Source organism: Tinamus guttatus, unplaced genomic scaffold (genome assembly GCF_059628265.1).
Source record: "Tinamus guttatus ecotype Peru unplaced genomic scaffold, ASM5962826v1 Tinamus_guttatus_pri_ptg000485l, whole genome shotgun sequence".
NCBI classification, from domain to species: domain Eukaryota; kingdom Metazoa; phylum Chordata; class Aves; order Tinamiformes; family Tinamidae; genus Tinamus; species Tinamus guttatus.
The window spans coordinates 174,742-193,262 of NW_028289019.1; the positions used below are offsets into that span (position 1 = coordinate 174,742).

Consider the following 18,521-nt stretch of genomic DNA (forward strand, 5'->3'; position numbering starts at 1 on the left):
CAAACAAGTAAAACTGGAAAGACTTCGCTACCAGCTCTCCAGAACCTTCTGAGGAGCACAGAATTCCGCAGTGAACCCATACATGCTCAGACTGGAGCCTCTGCTTGTTTTCCTTCTGCCCACTGCAGACTGCTGGCAAGAAGCATTATGGTGGCCAGCGCTCGTAGTATCCCTCAGAGGTCAATGTTGGAGCTGCTGCTGCTGTTTCAACCTCTTCATTAACGACCTGGAAGATGGGCTGCATTACACCCCACCCCCCCCGGCTAGCAGCCACTTACCACTAGTATTCCTGAGAGGTCAATGCCGGAGTTGATGATCCTGCCTTAAAGTCTTCATTAATGACCTGGGTGATGGGGTGCATTACATCCCCAGCAGGTGCACTGATGGTGCTAAGTGGCAGGGAGCAGCTGATGAGCAAGGCTGCTCTTCAGAGGGAGTTGGACTGCAGAATAGCACTGACTGAAAACCCACAAAGTTCAACAAAGGCAAATGCAACTTGGGTTGCAGTAACTCCATGCAGCAGCATGAGCTTGTGGACAACTGGCCAGAAAGCAGCTTTTCAAGGACTTCAGAGTCCTGGTGGACAGCAAGTTGAGCATGAGCCAGCAGCATGCCTATGCTGGGCTGTATTGCACATGAGTGCAGCCAGTAGATCAATGGAAGTGATTATTCTCTTCTACATGGCACTGGCAAGTCCACATCCAGAATCCTGCAGCCAGTTTGGGGCTCCCCAGTACAGAAAAGACAGTGACAAACAGGAGCAAGTCCAGCGCAGGGCCACCAAGATGGGTAGAGGGTGGAGCCCATGATGAATGAGGTAAAGCTGAGGGTTTGTTCAGTGAAGAAGAGAGGGCATCTTATTGCTGCCTATACTGGAAGATTTAGAGAGGACAAACCCAGGACTCTTCTTGGAGATGCACAGTGACAGAGCGAGAGGCACTGTTGCAGTCAGCCTGAGGCCGGTGACAGGGAGCATCTCCTCAGCAGACGGGGGACTGAGCAGGAGAGGTGGGAGCTGCAGCCACGCAGCCAGCGCGTGACCAGGCAGCTCATTGGATGGCCTCGGGGTGGTCGGTGCAGTATCACCTGCCTGATTGGCTGGTTGGGTTGCCGTGCTGCCGGGCAGGGTGGGGGCTGCTCCAGGCGCGGAAGCTCTGTAAGTGGCCTTTAACCCTAAATAAAGGTCTGTGGCTCACCCTCGCAGGGACCCTGCTCCTCAGTACGTCCACAAGGCACTGGATACAAACTGGAATACGGAAATTTCTGGTAAGATATCTGGGAAACCATTTGCACTGTGAGAGTGGTCAAAAATGGGAACAGAGTGCCCAGACAGATTGTGACATCTCCATCCTTGGAGACACTCAGCACTTGACTGAACAAGTCCCTGGGCAATCTGGTCTAAGTTGTCCCTGCTTTGAGTGGGGGCATTGGATGGAGTTGCCTCCAGGCCTCCTGACTGCCAGACCTCCAGCCTACATGATTCCATGATCCTGTGACTGAGCTTATTGCAAAATGCCTGCAGATGAGACAAGAAGCCAGAGAACTGCTCTGGCTTCCCTGTGCTCTCCCAGGCATGGAGCCGCAAGCCTGCACAGGCACCAGTACCCGTCTCTAATTTACCGTCTGCTATTGCTAAGCTGCACCCTTCCCTGCACTGCTGGTGTCCAAGCATGTCCTTCAAAACTAAAATATTCCCTCTCATATGGGTTATTTTGTAAGAGTTTATTATTTGCAACTTCCAAGTCTCACTGTTGTGGTCTTTCTCACTCTCTGTGATATTCACACTGTGTAGGAATTAAATAGTTAATGTAGAGTGTGCTAATAAGCTAGTCAATACTTAGTCTCAAAGTGCAAGGACTCTTGATAAATGGCATGACAGGTGGCTCTGCATGGAGGGGTTGCCTATCCAGGTGTCCCAGTCAGCAATAAAATATAGATAACATTGACATGAAAGCAGAACAGGAAAACGGGAGGGGGAACATTTTGGGGGTAAGAACGGTATAAAAGAGGGACGACCGAAGCGGTCGGGGTCCGTGGTGTGACCCCTGCGTGGGAAAGCCCGGACCCCAGCTAGCTGGTAATACTTATTATCTTTCTCCTATCATTAAAAGCACAATATATCGATGGTATTTGCCTCTCTCTCCGTCAATTCAAAAACTGGACCTAACAACTGTCAACAAGAACACCTCAGCTGATGAATATGAGTATTTTATTTTCATTCTTTCTAGGTCACTATTTAATATTTTAAATGAAACTCAAACTCTTAACACCATGAGGGACTTTTCCAGCCAACCTTGGTGCATCATCACTGTCCTCCAGACAGCTTGCTGTCCGTCTCCACGCTGAGCACATCCTGCCTTCTGGGACGGGAGCGTGTTCCTGCTCTATACACCAGTTGCACAGACACTGCCCTAGCAATAAACACGTTGTCCTGACGGCCAGTGCAACAGGCACGCACAGGATCTGCAGGGTGGCCACCGCAAAGCTGCAATTCTTTGTCCTGTGCACCACAGAAATAGCTGGGAAATGACAGACCTGCTCTTTTGAAGGCACTTACAGGGGAAAAGATGAAGCAGAATAGGCAATGAGAGAAACACAGGCTGAAAACGTGGAAGGAGAGAGTCAGGGAAAACAGACAACACACAGCTCTCAGCTGGGAGCACATTTACATCTATTGGCATGCACAGATATTTAAGCCCAACTATTTGTGCCAGGCCTCCCTGAGCCAGGTTTTCAGCCATATGTTGAAGTAAATGCATTACCAGGCCGATCTCATATGATCGTAACCCATAGGAGATGGACTGCATCACCTTTTTTTTTCTGGGAAATATAACACAACATGAGCTAGAGCAACAGCCACAGTGCAGAGGCTGAGAAGCTGCTCCGAGCGGTTGAAGACTGACCCCCTGGGATATCTTTGAATTTGGGCTTTATACTGTGCACTCGTGTTTACCTGACTCATGGAAAGAGCAAGCAAAACCCATGCTTCAATAGGAATGTTCCCTGTAATCAAGACTTTAATTACAGGGGGCACCAGGTGCACAGAACTGACATTTTCTGAAGTCTGTCTTAAAACCTTAACCACCAAGTCTGCAGCTCTGACATTTGTAATGGATTTCACTCATGGCACCTTACACCTAAAATCATGCGCTGACCTAACAGGAACTGACTGACTTAAACACTCATGAAGCTGTCACTCTTACAACATTAATATACATCTGGGTAGACCTGATGTCATTTTTCTGTGCAAATATCCAGAAAGGCAGCAGATAGCATAGGGAATGGATTACGGCTAATATTTATATGCAGAATTATTTGACTAATATGATTTGTCAGACTGTAATCTAAGACCTGCCAAATAATTACTATTCATCTTTTTCTACTGTAATTCCTTTTACAGTTTACTTTCAGCTTAAGGCCTGATTTAAAGATTAAAGACTTTAAACAGCCATTTCTTTTGCCTGCAAAGATGTTTGAAAACATGACACGTGCTGACGTGCATTAGGTGCAGTGCAAAATCCTATTAAGGCGCCTCTTCCAACAGGGCACAAACACACAGCTGTCTCTTGCACAGCGCATTGTTGCTCATGGGCACCGCATTTTAATTCTCTCAGAAGAAATTATATGAAAGAAAAAGATTGGGTTCTTTGTGGAAAAATACCCGCTACATTACAATTAGAATAAGATTATCAGTAAAGCAGGGTAATAGAAGAATTTTGCAATTTTGCTCACCTATCTGTTTTTCTGTGAACTCACACCGTTCCAAGAGTTTCCTAGACAAACACCTATGCCCTACACTCTCAGAGGATTTTAGTTTATTTTTTGCACTTGTACATGCTCATTTGAGATGATAATGTTGTCCATAGGTTTTCTTAGTCTAGGTATAGGTCTAGATTTCATTCCATTCTTGTAACTACGCTTTCTGTAGCAGGTTTTCATCACAGTTACCCTGACAGAACCATTAGACATCAGTGAGATGCATGCAGTTACCAGGGAAATCTGAGCTCCTATGGACATGAGTAATGACCATAGGAGAAAATAATTAATATATGTGTTTTTAAGTCTAAAAAGGCCTCTGTATTGCTGAGACTAGATAGGTAGCTAAATCTATCACCAAATATATTCCTGTATTATAAAGCATACACTTATGTGTATACATATATATCTAACAAGCACACACACATATATATGGACTGTATATATTGTATATATTCAAGCTGTGACTATATTTTGACTGACTACAGAGATGGACTCCCCTCCTCAAAGCCAGAAGGCCTTCTCAAGCCAAACTCTTCAAGAAAGCAACAATAAATCCCCAATTCTGCAAGCTATTACTGGCAAATCTTGAAAATGTATCCAGGCACCTCACTCCAGATGAGGGCAAACAGGAGACTCCCAGACAAGAGCCAGTTTTCCACAAGACTTTGGGCATTGGGATATTTGCTGTCAGGCCAGGATCACTGGCCTGACACTTGCAAATGACTGCAGGGACGCTGGCACCTCGACTTTCCTCTGCAGCAATGAGATGCCTGTATCTCCTCGGTGAACAGAAAGCAGAGAACTGACTCATATGTAACCACCAGAAGCAGCATGCTGAGCTCTCCATAATGCAACTTCCCCTCCCCGCCTTACTATATGTGCACATTCCCAAAGGAAAGTTGTCCTTGTACTTACAGGTGAGTGTGGGCCCAAGCTTTAGTGAACAGAGACGCCTAATGTTTAGCTCTGAATGCACATGCAGAGCTCCAAGTGCCCAAGCTCAGCTGCTGCCAGCACACAACCTGCCTCCTAGAGCTACTTATACACAGAAGTTAGGTTCTGGCCTCGGTAGCATGTGTGGTGTTAGTTGTTTTTTTGATTGATTGTTTTTTGTTTGGTTGGTTTTTTTTAGCATTTTTTGAGCCAGGTGACCTGGTTTCTGTCCCTAGAGCCTATGTATTCCTAATCTTCAAACATAAAGAGTGTGCCCCCACTTTGGTGTTGGGGGTGGAGGACCTGTGCACCCTGTTCAGTCTGAGCCACTGGATCATCCTTAGGCCAGTTACTGACCACATTGTATTCAGTGGTAAGGGCAGGAACTTGGGAGAAGCGTGAGGCCAATGAGATACTGATTTTTGTGCTGAACTTCCCATGAGCTCCCACTACCGCCTGAACTTGGCTGTTCTCAGGTGGCATTTTCTGCTTCTGAAAGGAGGAGCTCCAGGCTGGGAGACTGTCAGCAAAACACCAACATCCCTGGGAAACCACAGCTGCCCAATTCTGGCCAGCAGCTTCATTCCCTCTGACCCTGCCACACAGGCATCAGCCTTCTGTGAATGGGGCTAGAGCTGTACAGGTAAATTTATCTTTTCTATGTAGCCTAAAGACTCTACAACAAATATTAGCCACCTTCTAAGACAAGGAGATTCAGGAGGCTTCTGCTAGCACAAGGTTTTCCTTAAATTTAATTGTTTGTCTAACTGTAATTTGCTTGCAGGTACAAGCATATCTTTACATACAGCTTCTACAAGAGCTTTTCAAATAGCATTCTTTTAACTACACATGCCTTTGTGCAGCCACTCAAAGGGAGTATTTATTAGTGGGCAAATTTAGCAAATAGTTCTATGTAGCACTTAGTGAAGTGGAGCCTTAACATGTAAAGCTCTTCACTGATGTTATATGGAATGCAGTACAAACCTTTTCAGAATGTCCTTTTCCTCAGGAGCAGAGAACAGGAATAAAAGATAAAACTTCCTTTGAGTTACCTAGCCTATGTAAGCACATGTTGTGATTACCTGAACAGCTGTTCCTGAACATCTCTTGGAGCCCCACCATGTGGCTTTGCAAGGCTGAAGAGGCCTGTCCCTGACTGGCAAACAGCAGCGCAGCACTTAGCTGCAGGAGCTTGGCAAGTGTTTTGGAGTACAAGATGGATCAAAGGAACAGGTATGAAACTATTGTACCCAGGGATTGGCACTACAAGAAAAACTGCAACCCTGTCCTGAAGGGAGGAGACACTTTTGGCACTGTCCCCTGAGGCAGGTGGCAGTCACCAACAGTAACATTTTACATCAATATCAATAGAAACACCTTTTAAGCTAGGATCCAGGTCTGCTGCACTGTTAAAAGTGCTATTACTTTGAACTTTAACAGTTGAATTAGAGCTCTGTAATTAAGCTCCTTGATTTTATCCATTCCCACCCCCCACCCCTCCCCTCCCATTTAAATGTGTGCTCCAGTTATTATAAACTGAACATACTCTAGCTTTGTCAGCTTAGGTGCCTTTGTATCCAGAGCAGAGCCAGGAAGCCTGAAATAAGAGCACTAACTACCATATTGATCAGCATTTTATTAAAAAAAATGTGCAGATGCAAAAAGTATCTAGACAATTAAACTCCTGTATTTGTTCTTTGCATTCTAAACCTGTAGCTTCAGAGCCTGTTTCTCAGCCCCTGAAAACCCTGAACTTAGTTGATTACCTAGTACTACTTCATGTGCAGCAAGGCCTCCTTATGGACATTTAGCACTTTCATTGAAAGGATATGTTAATTGTGCTCACGCAGTAGCTTTATCACTGTGTTTTCCCTCGGCCACTGCTGCTCGTTATTGGATCAGGCAAGGCAAGTTTTTAGAAGGCAGACATTGGGGATGCGGAGGGCAAAGAAGTACCACATCTGCCCCATGGCAACCACAGCACTGATACAACACTAAAAAGCTCGATTTCCAGGTCTGTGGCACATGTCTACACAGCGCAAGGAAGCACGGTACAGATACCATGAACAGCACCCAGCCCTGCTGCTCAGGGTTGTGCCAAGACGCCCTTCAGGCTGACACAGGGCAAGTGAGGGCAACTTTGGTGCACTTCTCTAGTAACCGTGTCCTCCTTGTTTCATGGATTTAAGAAAATCCATTCTGACATGATTAGACACAAAAAAAAGTTCTATCACTGTTGGATCCACTGCCTGAATTACTAGTATTTGGAGATCTATGGCAGGAAATTCATTTTGAGTTGCCTCAAGTAATACTGATAAAATTTAATATTTTTTTCAAGTACAGGCTTACAGTCTCCATTTAAAAATAAATAAATCTGCCATTAAGCAGATGTGTATGTGTAGTACAAAGCAAAGTTGACTCCCAAAGCCCGAAGGGACAGGAAGACCAAAGAACAAGATTTCTTGAACACTTTCCCTTAAAAAAAAAAAAAAAAAAAAAAAAAAAGGAGGGAAAACAACCAAGCACCTTCCTTACTCTCCAACTCTTTTCAGCTGTATTTGACTATGGCTATCAGAGGAAGGGCCTTCTTGTGCTCCTCTTACTGACTCAAGACACACACACTGCTATTAATCAACTCACTGATATCTTTGATATCAAACGGTCCAGGCTTGCACATGAAGAGCAAGAAGTCCTTTCTAAAAGCAAAAGTCCAGACTACCCGACTAAAACCCAACAAGCGTGCTTAGGAAATACCCAAGATCTTTTTGACAGAAATGTAGAAAAACTTAATAACAGCAGCATGCTTGCTTTCATCTCCGACATGCAAGCAGTAGCCTAAGGCAATACTACTGGTCACCTGAATCCAACGGTCATGTAGCCCTGTGATAAACTACACCTACCCTGTTTGTTTACTGCAAGATCCCTGTGTTGAGATTTCCCTCTTCAGAGAGCTGGTAGTGAGAGGGAGCCCTGTTCAGAGGGAGAGCTGTATTTCTGCATAAACACCCAAAAATAAAGTACCTGCCTGATGCATATCTGTTGCTCCCAGCTTTTCACTAAGCTGAGTGAGTGTGGGAGGCAAAGTGGAAAAATGAGGAATACAAAAAAAAAAAAAATTAGCAGCATCAGTCTGGTTGATTTACTGGATCCAGCAATCCAGTGCACTCACTATTCTGAAGTGAAGCAATGCAGGGTTACTGCAGCTTGGTGTGCAAGAGTGGCCTTCAGAAATTAACAATTTTAGGTCCCTTCAATTTTGTTTTTTGCAGCTTTGGTGTTTCTATAATTTCTTCAGAATCTGCACTCATTCCACTGGCCCATTGCCCAACCGTAACACAATCTGTAGAATAAAAGACAATTTTATAGCAAGGCTAAGTACTATCATCATTAACAAATATACTCTAGCTAGTATTATCTTCAAAACACTTCTTGTTTTAATAAGTTCAAGTTTTGCACAGCAACTTCCCCTCCCCGCCTTACTATATGTGCACATTCCCAAAGGAAAGTTGTCCTTGTACTTACAGGCACACTTCTCAGACCTCTTTTATCCTGACCACAGCCAAGCAAAGCAGTAAATGCAAATTACTGAGCTGTGCATTCAAAATCCCCTGCGTATCATTCCTTTGCATCTCACCTGAGTTCTGGTTTTCTGGACAGTCTTTCCTGAAGTGCTCCACAGAGCCACAAAGTCTGCAGCAGCCACCTTTTAAAAGAGAAAGTTTTCATTCATCTAAGGGGGATTTGTTTTATTCCTCTATGTTGTAAAGTCTTGTTTTACTGTTTTGTAGCAACAAATTCTGTGCACACTCCACATACCAAGATCAGTACAAGCCAAGATCAAGAACTGTCCCTTTAGATAGTCCATATTCCTGGGCACAGTAACGTGACACGGGGGAGCAGATGAGCAGCCAGCTTTAGGAGCCTACATACACGCACACCCCTTCCTCTCTATCTGTGTCTCTGAGCCCTTACTAACCACAGTGCTCTGCAAAGCTCTGAATACTACAACTATCAAAGACCACATACTGAATACTTCACATTTCTTAGAAGCTGTCTTTGGGAGAAAAGAAACTGAATTCTGCAGAAACACAATTATTCAAAGTAACTTTTGAAATTAATAGGAGCTGCTGCTAAGTATGCAATCCAAACAGAGGTACTAAATTACTCATCATCTCAATATTTAAAAGAGTGTAATACCTCTAAATTGATTGTTCTTCCAATTTAATGTTTTTTTAAAATCACCTTTTGCAGTTTGTGAGATGCCCCCAAGTTTGTACTGCCCTTCTCCACTGTAGCATGTGAAATCTAGTTAGCCACATTTCCTGCTCCTCTTGAAATTGCAAGGATGAGTAAGTTCACATACTTTGAATCTGAGCTGCTTGTTTAAGATTAATCAGAAATTCTTAGGTAATTAAGATTAACATTAGATTCCCCCTAAATTGACATCTACTTTTATCTACAGTAGAGCATACTGAGAAATTCTTTCTAGTAGAACCCTCCACTTCTAGTACTGTCATGAACCTGTTCCTATGTTCTTCCTTAGCTAAGCATAAAATTAATGTTTCTATTGCAATAAAAATTGCTACACTCACCTTCAGCATATAATCCTTTGGGATTATCTGGACGCAACCTTGAAAGATGCCCCATCTCACTACAGATAAAACATTTTGCATATGGAAATGGTCCTGTAAAATCCCGTACAGTTTATAATGCAGATTAAGAACTTTGTAAAATCATAATTTACCCTAGAAAATACATTATAATACTAACTTGCTATACACTGTAATAGTCATTGTTAAAGTCATGTATTCCTTGAAACATGCCACTTTACATCCTCAGAACAGTTAACTTACTAAAAAACAAAGCCTATATTTCAGTAGTCAGAAAACCTGCACAAAGCACTTTTTGAAAAATACAAATTTCTGAATCTTACCAACAGCTGGATCTACTTTTGCTTTGCACTTGGTGATTTCATGTTCTGTGGATCCACAGCGGTAACAGATTCCTGTACCCACATCTTGACTTTCGAGTACAGCTGGACAATCAGCAGTCCCATGGCCAGGCTCTCTACAGTGGAAACACACCTTCGAAAATAAAAATTGTTACATACATTCTCATAGGCAGTTCACAAAGCCAAAGACTGCATTCCTAAATAAGTAACCTACCCCTAATATATAATTAGCACTTACGTCAAGCAGGTTTTCACTAAACCATTATTCTCTTGGCCAAGGCCCTGAGGGCATTACCAAATACATATCTCTGAACAGATACAATGATGCTCTGAACCAAATACGTATCGGTGAACAGAAAGCAGAGAACTGAGTCATATGTAACCACCAGAAGCAGCATGCTGAGCTCTCCATAATGCTTAGCATGCCTAGGAACCGATACCTATAGAGTTATTTCTGCTCAGTGTTTTAGACTTGTTATCTTCTTATTCTGAGAAAGACAGCTGCTTTATTTTAAATACAGTCAGTACTGCAGAAGGAAGAGTACATTACATGCAAACAGGCGCCAGTGGATTGCAGAGGATGATGCACTCCTGTGTGTATACAGGACCTCAACAGCTGTAGAAATTAAACCACACTCTGTATTATTAAGTGACTAGCTAAAGAGCACTACTATTTAAGTTTAAAGCCATAAAGTTTTTCCCTGTATGTTTCTGAAAAATCAAAAATTGTTATCCTACAAGCAGACAATGTTTCCTTAACAGGGAGCTATCAAATTTAACAAGGGAAATTCTATTTCTATCATGACAGTGTGTGTCTAATAATCTTCCTTCACCTGAACGATGCCTTCCAATTTTTCATTTGGATAAAGAAATATTAAAGGGCAGAGTATGTTCACTGTATAAAGTAGCTAACTAAATAGCCAACTGCAGGCTAACCATTAAAGGCCTCAGTTCATCCAGGCATTTAAGCACTTGCCGAAAAATAAACCTTTAAATATGTGAGTTGACCTACCAACACATTTAAGCACTTGTTTAAATGTCTTGAAGAATTAGTCACGGGGCCCATCACCTGACGGAACTAACACAGGGCTACGGCCGGCCGAGCTGCCAGCCTGAGCACTCGGCATCCTGACACCTAACAATAAAATCCATCCATAGATGACACAGAATACAGAGTACGTCACCATTTGCCAGAGACAGCCAAGAAAGCCAAAAAGAAAAGGATCAGTAACCTGCTCAGTTTAGAGTTAAAATAAGTAAATAACTAAATCAATCCCTGTACAGGAGCCCTCAGAACGCTGCAGCTACAGCAGCATTTAGGCAGCAACAGAGTTTACCCGTTCCTTTCTCTACCCAGGCTTAAATCAAAATAACTAGAAAAATGTCATCCTGAGGCTCTGGCAAGCAGTGTTCACTAGCCAGAGATCATAGGCAAAACTCACACACGGGTACAACTGTATGGGGAACTGTGAGAAACTGTGGGATACTGTGGGAAACCGTGAAAGTTAGGAATGTGCTGAATAGCAGATAGAGAAACCTAAAACACAGGCCAGACGCGCCCGTCTCTGGTTGGTTACCTGCTGGCCGGTAGCAGGATTGGACCCAGATAGCAATAGAGTCAAGGAATTGGCTGAAGGCAGGGGGAGGGATGGTGCCCAAACAGGGACCGATAGGTGAACGGGGAAGATCGTGCGGTGAAGCAAGCTGGACAGGACAGACGGGGTGGGGGCAACATCTACGCGGCCGCAAGTGATAAACGGTAACGAAGCTCTGAACCACCGGGGAGTGCGAGCCTCGGAAGCTCTGGCACTGAGGAGTGAGAGCCTTGGAAGCTCCGGCACTCGGGAGTGCGAGCCTTGGAAGCTCTAGTCACTGGGAAGTGGGAGCCTAGCTGTCGAGGACGATGGGGGGGAATCCATGACAAAGGAGTAGGAAAAGTTGCTGCAGACTATGCAGCATGTTTTAGATAGGTCCGGGAGAGGTCAGGATATCCAAACCGGGGATTTGATTTGTCTTTTAAAATGGGGATTAGATAATTGTAACGCTTTAAGTGAGGCAACAATATGCGATCCCGGGGCCTGGGACGAGTTCGGTGCAGTTTTGTGGAACTGGGCTACCCGAGGGGACTTCACGGCGTCATCACTGTTGCGCCCGTGGCGCATTGTATGTGAGGCATTGCGAGAATACGTGGGTACATCAGAAACAGGGATAGAAGCAACACCCCCCACCCTCCAAGCGATTCAAAACCTCCACCTTTGCGCCCGGAGGACTGCTATCCACCAACGTATACTTACCCACCCCCCCCAGGCTCGGGTCTCCACACACAGCCTCCCCTCCTCCCGGACGGGGGATTGCAGGAGGTTGTGGTGTCACCACCCGTGGAGCCGGGCGGGGATAGTAAAGGGAAAGAACCGAGAATCCGTGAGTGACGGTTAGGCGTGGGGTGTTGCAGGACAGCAATATGATGTAGGGAAGGCAGCAGGGCAGGAAATGGAAGATACCTCAGGCGATCCGTTGCAGATGCTTGCGCGTCTCTTGCCACAACTCTGTCCGCGGCGCCGTAAACCGCCGGCGGCACCGGGACCCTGCCCCCCGCTGTGGAAAGGGAAGGCATTACGCACATCAATGCCGCCCTTTAGCTCATCGAGATGGGCAATCATCGAGATGGGCAATCTTTGCCTAAGGCGGGAAACGGGAAGCGCAGCGCGGGGGGTGCTCGCGTGAGGACACAAATAATGCACGCCACCGACATAGATCCCGAGATGGCAACTCCCGTGAATTTCGACTGGGAACGGCCGCCGAAGCAGAGCGAACAGTAAAGTGGACCACCGCTGATCCCCAAAAGGTTCCTTTGCGGGTCATACAGCGAAAGGAGGGACCAGTTCTAGTATTGGGATCAGAAGGGTCGGGCGTTTGGGTAACACCTCTGTTAATCCTCTCACCCGAAAAGCACGGAATATATGCTCAAGTCTCGGCGCCACGTCCACCACAAAAGGTGCGTGTCGGAGATCCGATAGCCCAGGTCGATTGGCTGACCCAGATACAAGTAGAAGAACGACCAATGTGCTCTGCACAGCTGTCAGCTGGGTTGGCCAGGTGCACAATCACGGGTTTAATGGACAGTGGGGCCGATGTAACAATTATTGCACAGAAAGATTGGTACTTGGAACTTCTCCTCCCAGGGAGTCGTATCCAGCGCTTTGCTGCCCTCGGTGGCGCCGTTGTGAGCCCATCGGGTCACGGCTGCCCCAGGAGCATCTTAGAGAGCTTGAGAACAATAAAAAAAAGAAATAAAAGAAAAAAAGGTGAAGTTTAACACAGGCACCTAGAAAGCAGCCCACGCGACCGTTGCCCAGACCGGCGGCACCGCGCACCGGAAGGGGAATTGCGTCACCGGGGCCTGGCACACGCGTCGCGTCGTGCCGCGGGCGCCATGTTGCGGCGGCGGGAGCTGCGAGGCGCTATCTCGCCGCGCGAGGCAGAAGCGGAGCCGCCGCGGCTGCTGACCTCTCGTGGCAACGGCGGAAGGAGCCGTGGCCGGCACTGCGCAGCCGCTGGGAACAGGGGGAGCCGGAGGATGAAGGCTCAGGCGCAGCCCATAGCATATCGTGGCGCCAAACGTGTGTCAATCCTCCCTGCAGATGGAAACTGAGCTGGTGCAATCATGTTGCATTAAAAGCACGACCCTGTAGCCAAGACGTTCATGCTTAAATGGTGTTTGTCTGTCAGCAAGGCTGACGCTGCACCATCAACACGCCCTCCCTACCTCCATGAGGTCGCAGCGAGGCCGCCTCGGTCCTCTCCACTGAAAAATTGGCAGTGGGCACCTCAAGGAGCACAGCCCTCTGAGCCATAATTATTTGTGACATAATTCTGTCTTTGAAGCACAGAGTGCTCCCTCAGCAAGTTTGCTGATGATACCAAACTGGGAGGAGTAGCTGATACCCCAGAGGACTGCGCTGCCATCCAGAGGGACCTGGACAGACTGGACAACTGGGCGGTGAAAAACCTCATGAATTCAACAAGGCCAAGTGCAAGGTTCTGCACCTGAGGAGGAATAACCCCAGACACCAATTACAGGTTGGGGACTAACCTTCTGGAGAGCAGCTCTGCAGAGAAGGACCTGAGTGTCATGGTGGACGACAAGGTGACCATGAGGCAGCAGTGTGCCCTCGTGGCCAAGGCGGCCAATGGCATCCTGAGGTGCATGAAGAAGAGCGTCTTCAGCAGGTTGAGGGAGGGGATCCTGCCCCTCTACTCAGCCCTGGTGAGGCCACATCTGGAGTACTGTGTCCAGTTCTGGGCCCCCCAGTGTGGATGCATTGAAGATCAGGGGCTCAAGGTTAAGAACCAGAAGCAACTTCATTGTAGCTTACAAGCGTATATATAGCCCCCAAGCATGCATTGTCCCTGTGCTGTTCGCACGCTCCCTTTCCCCGCCATCAGCCAATCCCTTGACTCTATTGTTATCTGGGTCCAGTCCTGTCAATGGCCATAAGGTAGCCAATCAGAGGCTGACGCATCCAGGAGCTGTGCCTGTTTTTCAGGTTCCCTTATCTCCCTGGCCGGTTTTGTCCGGCTAGCTTGCCCGGGAGTAACCCGGCGACCTTTTACCTACTTTTACAGTGCCCCACACCCCAGTACAAGAGGGATGTGGAGCTGCTGGAGAGAGTCCAGCGCAGGGCTACAAGGATGATCGGGGCCTGGAACATCTGCCCTATGAGGAGAGGCTGAAGGAGCTGGGCCTGTTCAGCCTGGAGAAGAGAAGGCTGAGAGGGGATCTAACAAGTGTCTATAAGTACCTCAAGGGAGGGAGTGAAGAGGATGAGGCCGGCTTCTTTTCAGTGGTGGCCACTGACAGAACCAGAGGTAATGGCCACAAACTGAAACACCAAAAGTTCCGTAGGAATTTAAAGAGAAAATTCTTAACAGTGAGGGTGACGGAGCCCTGGACCAGGCTGCCCAGAGAAGCTGTGGAGTCTCCTTCTCTGGAGATCTTCCAAACCCGCCTGGATGCAGTCCTGTGCCATGTGCTCTAGGTGACCCTGCGTGTGCAGGGGCGTTGAACGACCTCTAGAGGTCCCTTCCAACCTTAACAATTCTATGATGCTATGATTCTCAATTCAATCTCCTGTAATTTTAGCATTTCACTAGATTTTTCTCTTGGCAGATAGAGGTGATGTTATAAAAGCACCTGGGCACCATTCCTTCTTCATTAATTATCTTTAATATTTATGTCTCTAGAGAAAAGGCCATTCTGTATTTTGCTCATTTTCTGGGGCTTTGTGCCCACTAGAGGGAGATGTGCGCAAAGAGTACATTGATTTTGCTATTAAACTCCATGACTGCCAGTAAGAAGCAACACAGATTTAGAAATAATTAGAATACATTTATTGCAGGTAAAAATAATCCACGAAGGCCATTTAAGGATCACTTTTCATCAGATGGGAAATAAAACTCAGGTTTTCATTCTAAACTAAAAATAACAAAATTGCTGAGCAAGTTATAGCTCAGCCATAACACGGGATGTGGTTGTTCCTGCCACATGCTGCCAGTGAGCCAGGAGATGACAAACTGTGTCTGAAGCTGATCCATGCAGGCCAACAGGCTACAAGAAACAGGCACCACTGGCCCAGAAGGTAAAGAAGCTGGAGAGAAGTCAGGATCCCCGGGCCTGCACACGCATCCCACAAATTTCAGATAGCACGTATGCTACATGTGGCTGAGTCAGTGTTCTATGAATAGCAATTTACCAACTGTCACAGCAGCAGGTTCCTTAGAAAGTCTGACCAATTACTTTGCTTTCGTTCTGGCTGAGAATATTTATAACCTGTAAGCCCCAGAAGAGAAGGTTGGTTTGTTGAATAAGTGCCAAAGGCACCAGTTATGTGGAAGCATTGAAGGAGCAGGGGCTTAAGGTTTAGGACCAGAAGCCAGAAGCCATTTTATTGAGCATCAGACCAAACTTATATATTCTTCGAGCATGTGAGCATACACTGTCCACGCGCTCCCTCCCCCTGCCTCCAGCCAATTCCTTGACTCTATTGCTATCTGGGTCCAATCCTGCTAACGGACAACAGGTAACCAACCAGAGACTGGCATGTCCAGACTGCGTTTTAGGTTTCTTTATCTGCTAATCTGTTATTCAGCACATTCCTAACTTCCCCCAGTTTCCCCCATCTCCCCCCCCCCTTTTTTTTTTCCTAGCACCAGGCATCGTTAAGGACCCAAAACGCAATAGCCAAGGAGTTGGCTTTGGCAACACTGTAAAACCTCCCAACAATTGCATTCTTCTTTAGAACAGTTGTTATCATTCTTTCCACTAAGACATGTATCAATTATATGAGACATGGCAAATACATACAAGGGATTATGATTACAGTTAGCACTATACATCCCATTACAAATATTCGTTTGAGTCTGGTTCCCCAGGTGCACCAAGGTTACCCACACGTTCTCTCGAGGTTGTAGTGGTGCTACTGGCATTGCAGTGATCGCTTTGGTGGCAGCAAGTCCATAGAGGATTACTCCTCCAATGATTGTTGGAACTCTTCCTTGGGATCTTTTCCTCTCTCCGCAGCCATTGGTGTTGATAATGTGGGCTTTATCCATCGCGCTGGTACCCAACGTTTTTTGTCCTGCAACAAGAATACAAGCATACCCTCGCCCCCAGGTTATTAGAGGTCCTTGGCCTTCCCATTTTTGCATGTGTAGGTCTTTTTATACATTACTTTTGCCTGTCCCTCACTTTGTGGCCCTCTCCTTGTCTGATGATGACGTTCTATTGGGATCAACCCGTGTTCTTCCCAATTTAGAAAATTTAATACATACATTGCCTTATTTAAACGGTCCTGGGGGGTGTACCCTTCACTCACCTTTTTTTTTCTAGCATTCTTTTCAGAGAGCCATGAGCATGTTCTACTATAGCTTGGCCTGTGGGGGACTTGCTGCCTTTCGGCTTCAATTGCCTCAATGCATCGAGCAGGCACGGGTTCCACCACCCGGGAACCCGGGCCAAATGAGCGCACACACACACCATTATGGTGGATGCAGCACTTGGCACTTATTGCAGACGCATCCAAACTTATATAGGGCACCTGTGACATCCGAACTTATATAGGGCACCTGTGTGTGGAGGCACGCCCCATAGCCCATAGTGTTAACATCGCCTCCCATATTGGTTGGCCTCAGAAAAATCCTTTAGTCCATCAAGCAATTAGCAAGTAATCAGCATTATCATTTTCATCCCTGGCCAACCTTTCTTCCTATTCCACGTGCCCATCTCCCCTATTCTTTCCACTATTCTTTCCGTTCAGCGCGAGATCTTCCGACCACCGTACCCTACAGGGACTGTGGAATTCCCGTAACGTGCTGGACCCCCCATCTCTGGAAAAACCCTGCTAATGCGCGAGAACTGTACGCTGGCCCATTATCGGTTTTTATCTGAGTTGGCACCCCAAGCATCGCAAAAGCGCTCAACAAATGTCTCTTTACATCCTTCATGCCTTCCCCGCAGTGAGCAGTAGCGACTATCACACCTGCAAAAGTATCCACAGACACATGGACATACTTTAACCTCCCAAACTCTGGTATGTGTGTTACATCCATCTGCCACAGCTGGCCCGTTTGCCACCCTCGTGGGTTTGTCCCCACCACAGACGGCATCTGCTGCATTTGGCAGTCTGGGCGAGCTGATATGATGTCCCGCGCCTGATTCATGGTTAGTCCAAACATGCACTTCAATGCGCGAGCATTCTGGTGGAAGAATTGGTGTGACAGTTCTGCTTGTTTCATTAAGTCGGGCAGGACTGCAGCAGCCGTCAATCGATCAGCTATGTGATTTCCTTCCGCTATAGGACCAGGCAGCGTCGTGTACGACCGGATATGGGTGATGAAATACGGTTTCACTCGCTCCTCGAGTGCCCTCTGTAATCGTCGCAAGAGGGAGAAGAGGTGAGGATTTCTGACCTCCTTCAGGCAGGCTTGTTCTGTTCGAGCTACCATCCCTGCTATGTAGGCTGAGTCAGTTACCACATTCAGTTCTTTATTGAAGTTCTCGAATGCCCACGTTACTGCAGCCAATTCTACTATTTGTGGAGATCCTTCCACTACTTCCACGTGTTCTTTCCAAACTCCATCCGTCATTTTCCAGACCATGACTGCCTTTCCAGTGGATCCTGACCCATCCGAGAACACGGTCAGGGCATCCACTATTGGGATCGGACTGAACAACATTTTTTTCTATCAAGTCCGTGTCATTGATTAAGGCAAAAAATGGGTCATGAGGCAAGTGGACGTCGAGCTTGCCTGAATAATCTGCTAGGGCAGTTTGGAATACCAGACCGTGCTGCATCAGCCAGTTTAATATTTCCAGCGTAGATGGAATAAGAATTTGCCTCGGCTCTGCATCCGTAAGCTGAATGGTTCTCAAACGGCCTTTTCCAATGACTTGAGCTAACATTTTGGCATGGGTGACGATGGTCCTTGGTGCAGAGTGTGACAGGAACACCCATTCCAGTATTCTTACAGGTTTCGTTGGTTGCTTCCCTTGCTGTCCAATCAAGCCAATGGGTTGTCTGGGTCCCTGTAGGATCATTAAGTCCACACCTAATTCTGGGCAGACTCTATGAGCTTGTTGTTGTTGCAACGCCTCTTCCACTATTCGCAAACTCTTCTCCGCTTCTGCCGTTAATTCTTGTGGGGAGGCTGGATCTAGGTTTCCTTTTAGCAGTTTGAATAATGGACTTAGCTGTTCGATTGTCACTCCAGTGGTGGGGCGGACCCAATTGATGGCCCCAAGCACTTTTTGCAAGTCATTGAGGTTTCTGATTTTTTGAAATATGTGCAATTTCTGAGGCCAGACTTCTTGATTGGTAAT

At 46.4% G+C, this 18,521-nt stretch overlaps 1 protein-coding gene and 1 non-coding gene across 2 annotated transcripts; both read right to left on the reverse strand.

Moving 5' to 3' along the window:
• Positions 1–7,811: 7,811 nt before the first annotated feature.
• On the reverse strand, positions 7,812–12,257 carry LOC104567626 (zinc finger CCHC domain-containing protein 9). Its single transcript, XM_088533149.1, has 5 exons — positions 12,145–12,257; positions 9,626–9,783; positions 9,285–9,377; positions 8,327–8,395; positions 7,812–8,032 (listed from the first exon to the last, which is right to left on the reverse strand). Exons 1-5 carry the CDS (start codon positions 12,255–12,257, stop codon positions 7,917–7,919), a joined length of 549 nt encoding a protein of 182 aa, XP_088389275.1. The 3' UTR covers positions 7,812–7,916.
• Positions 12,258–16,825: 4,568 nt separating this feature from the next.
• LOC148592906 (small nucleolar RNA SNORD93) lies at positions 16,826–16,898 on the reverse strand. Its single transcript, XR_015913853.1, has one exon. It is a non-coding gene; the product is annotated as a small nucleolar RNA SNORD93 (small nucleolar RNA).
• Positions 16,899–18,521: the final 1,623 nt, after the last annotated feature.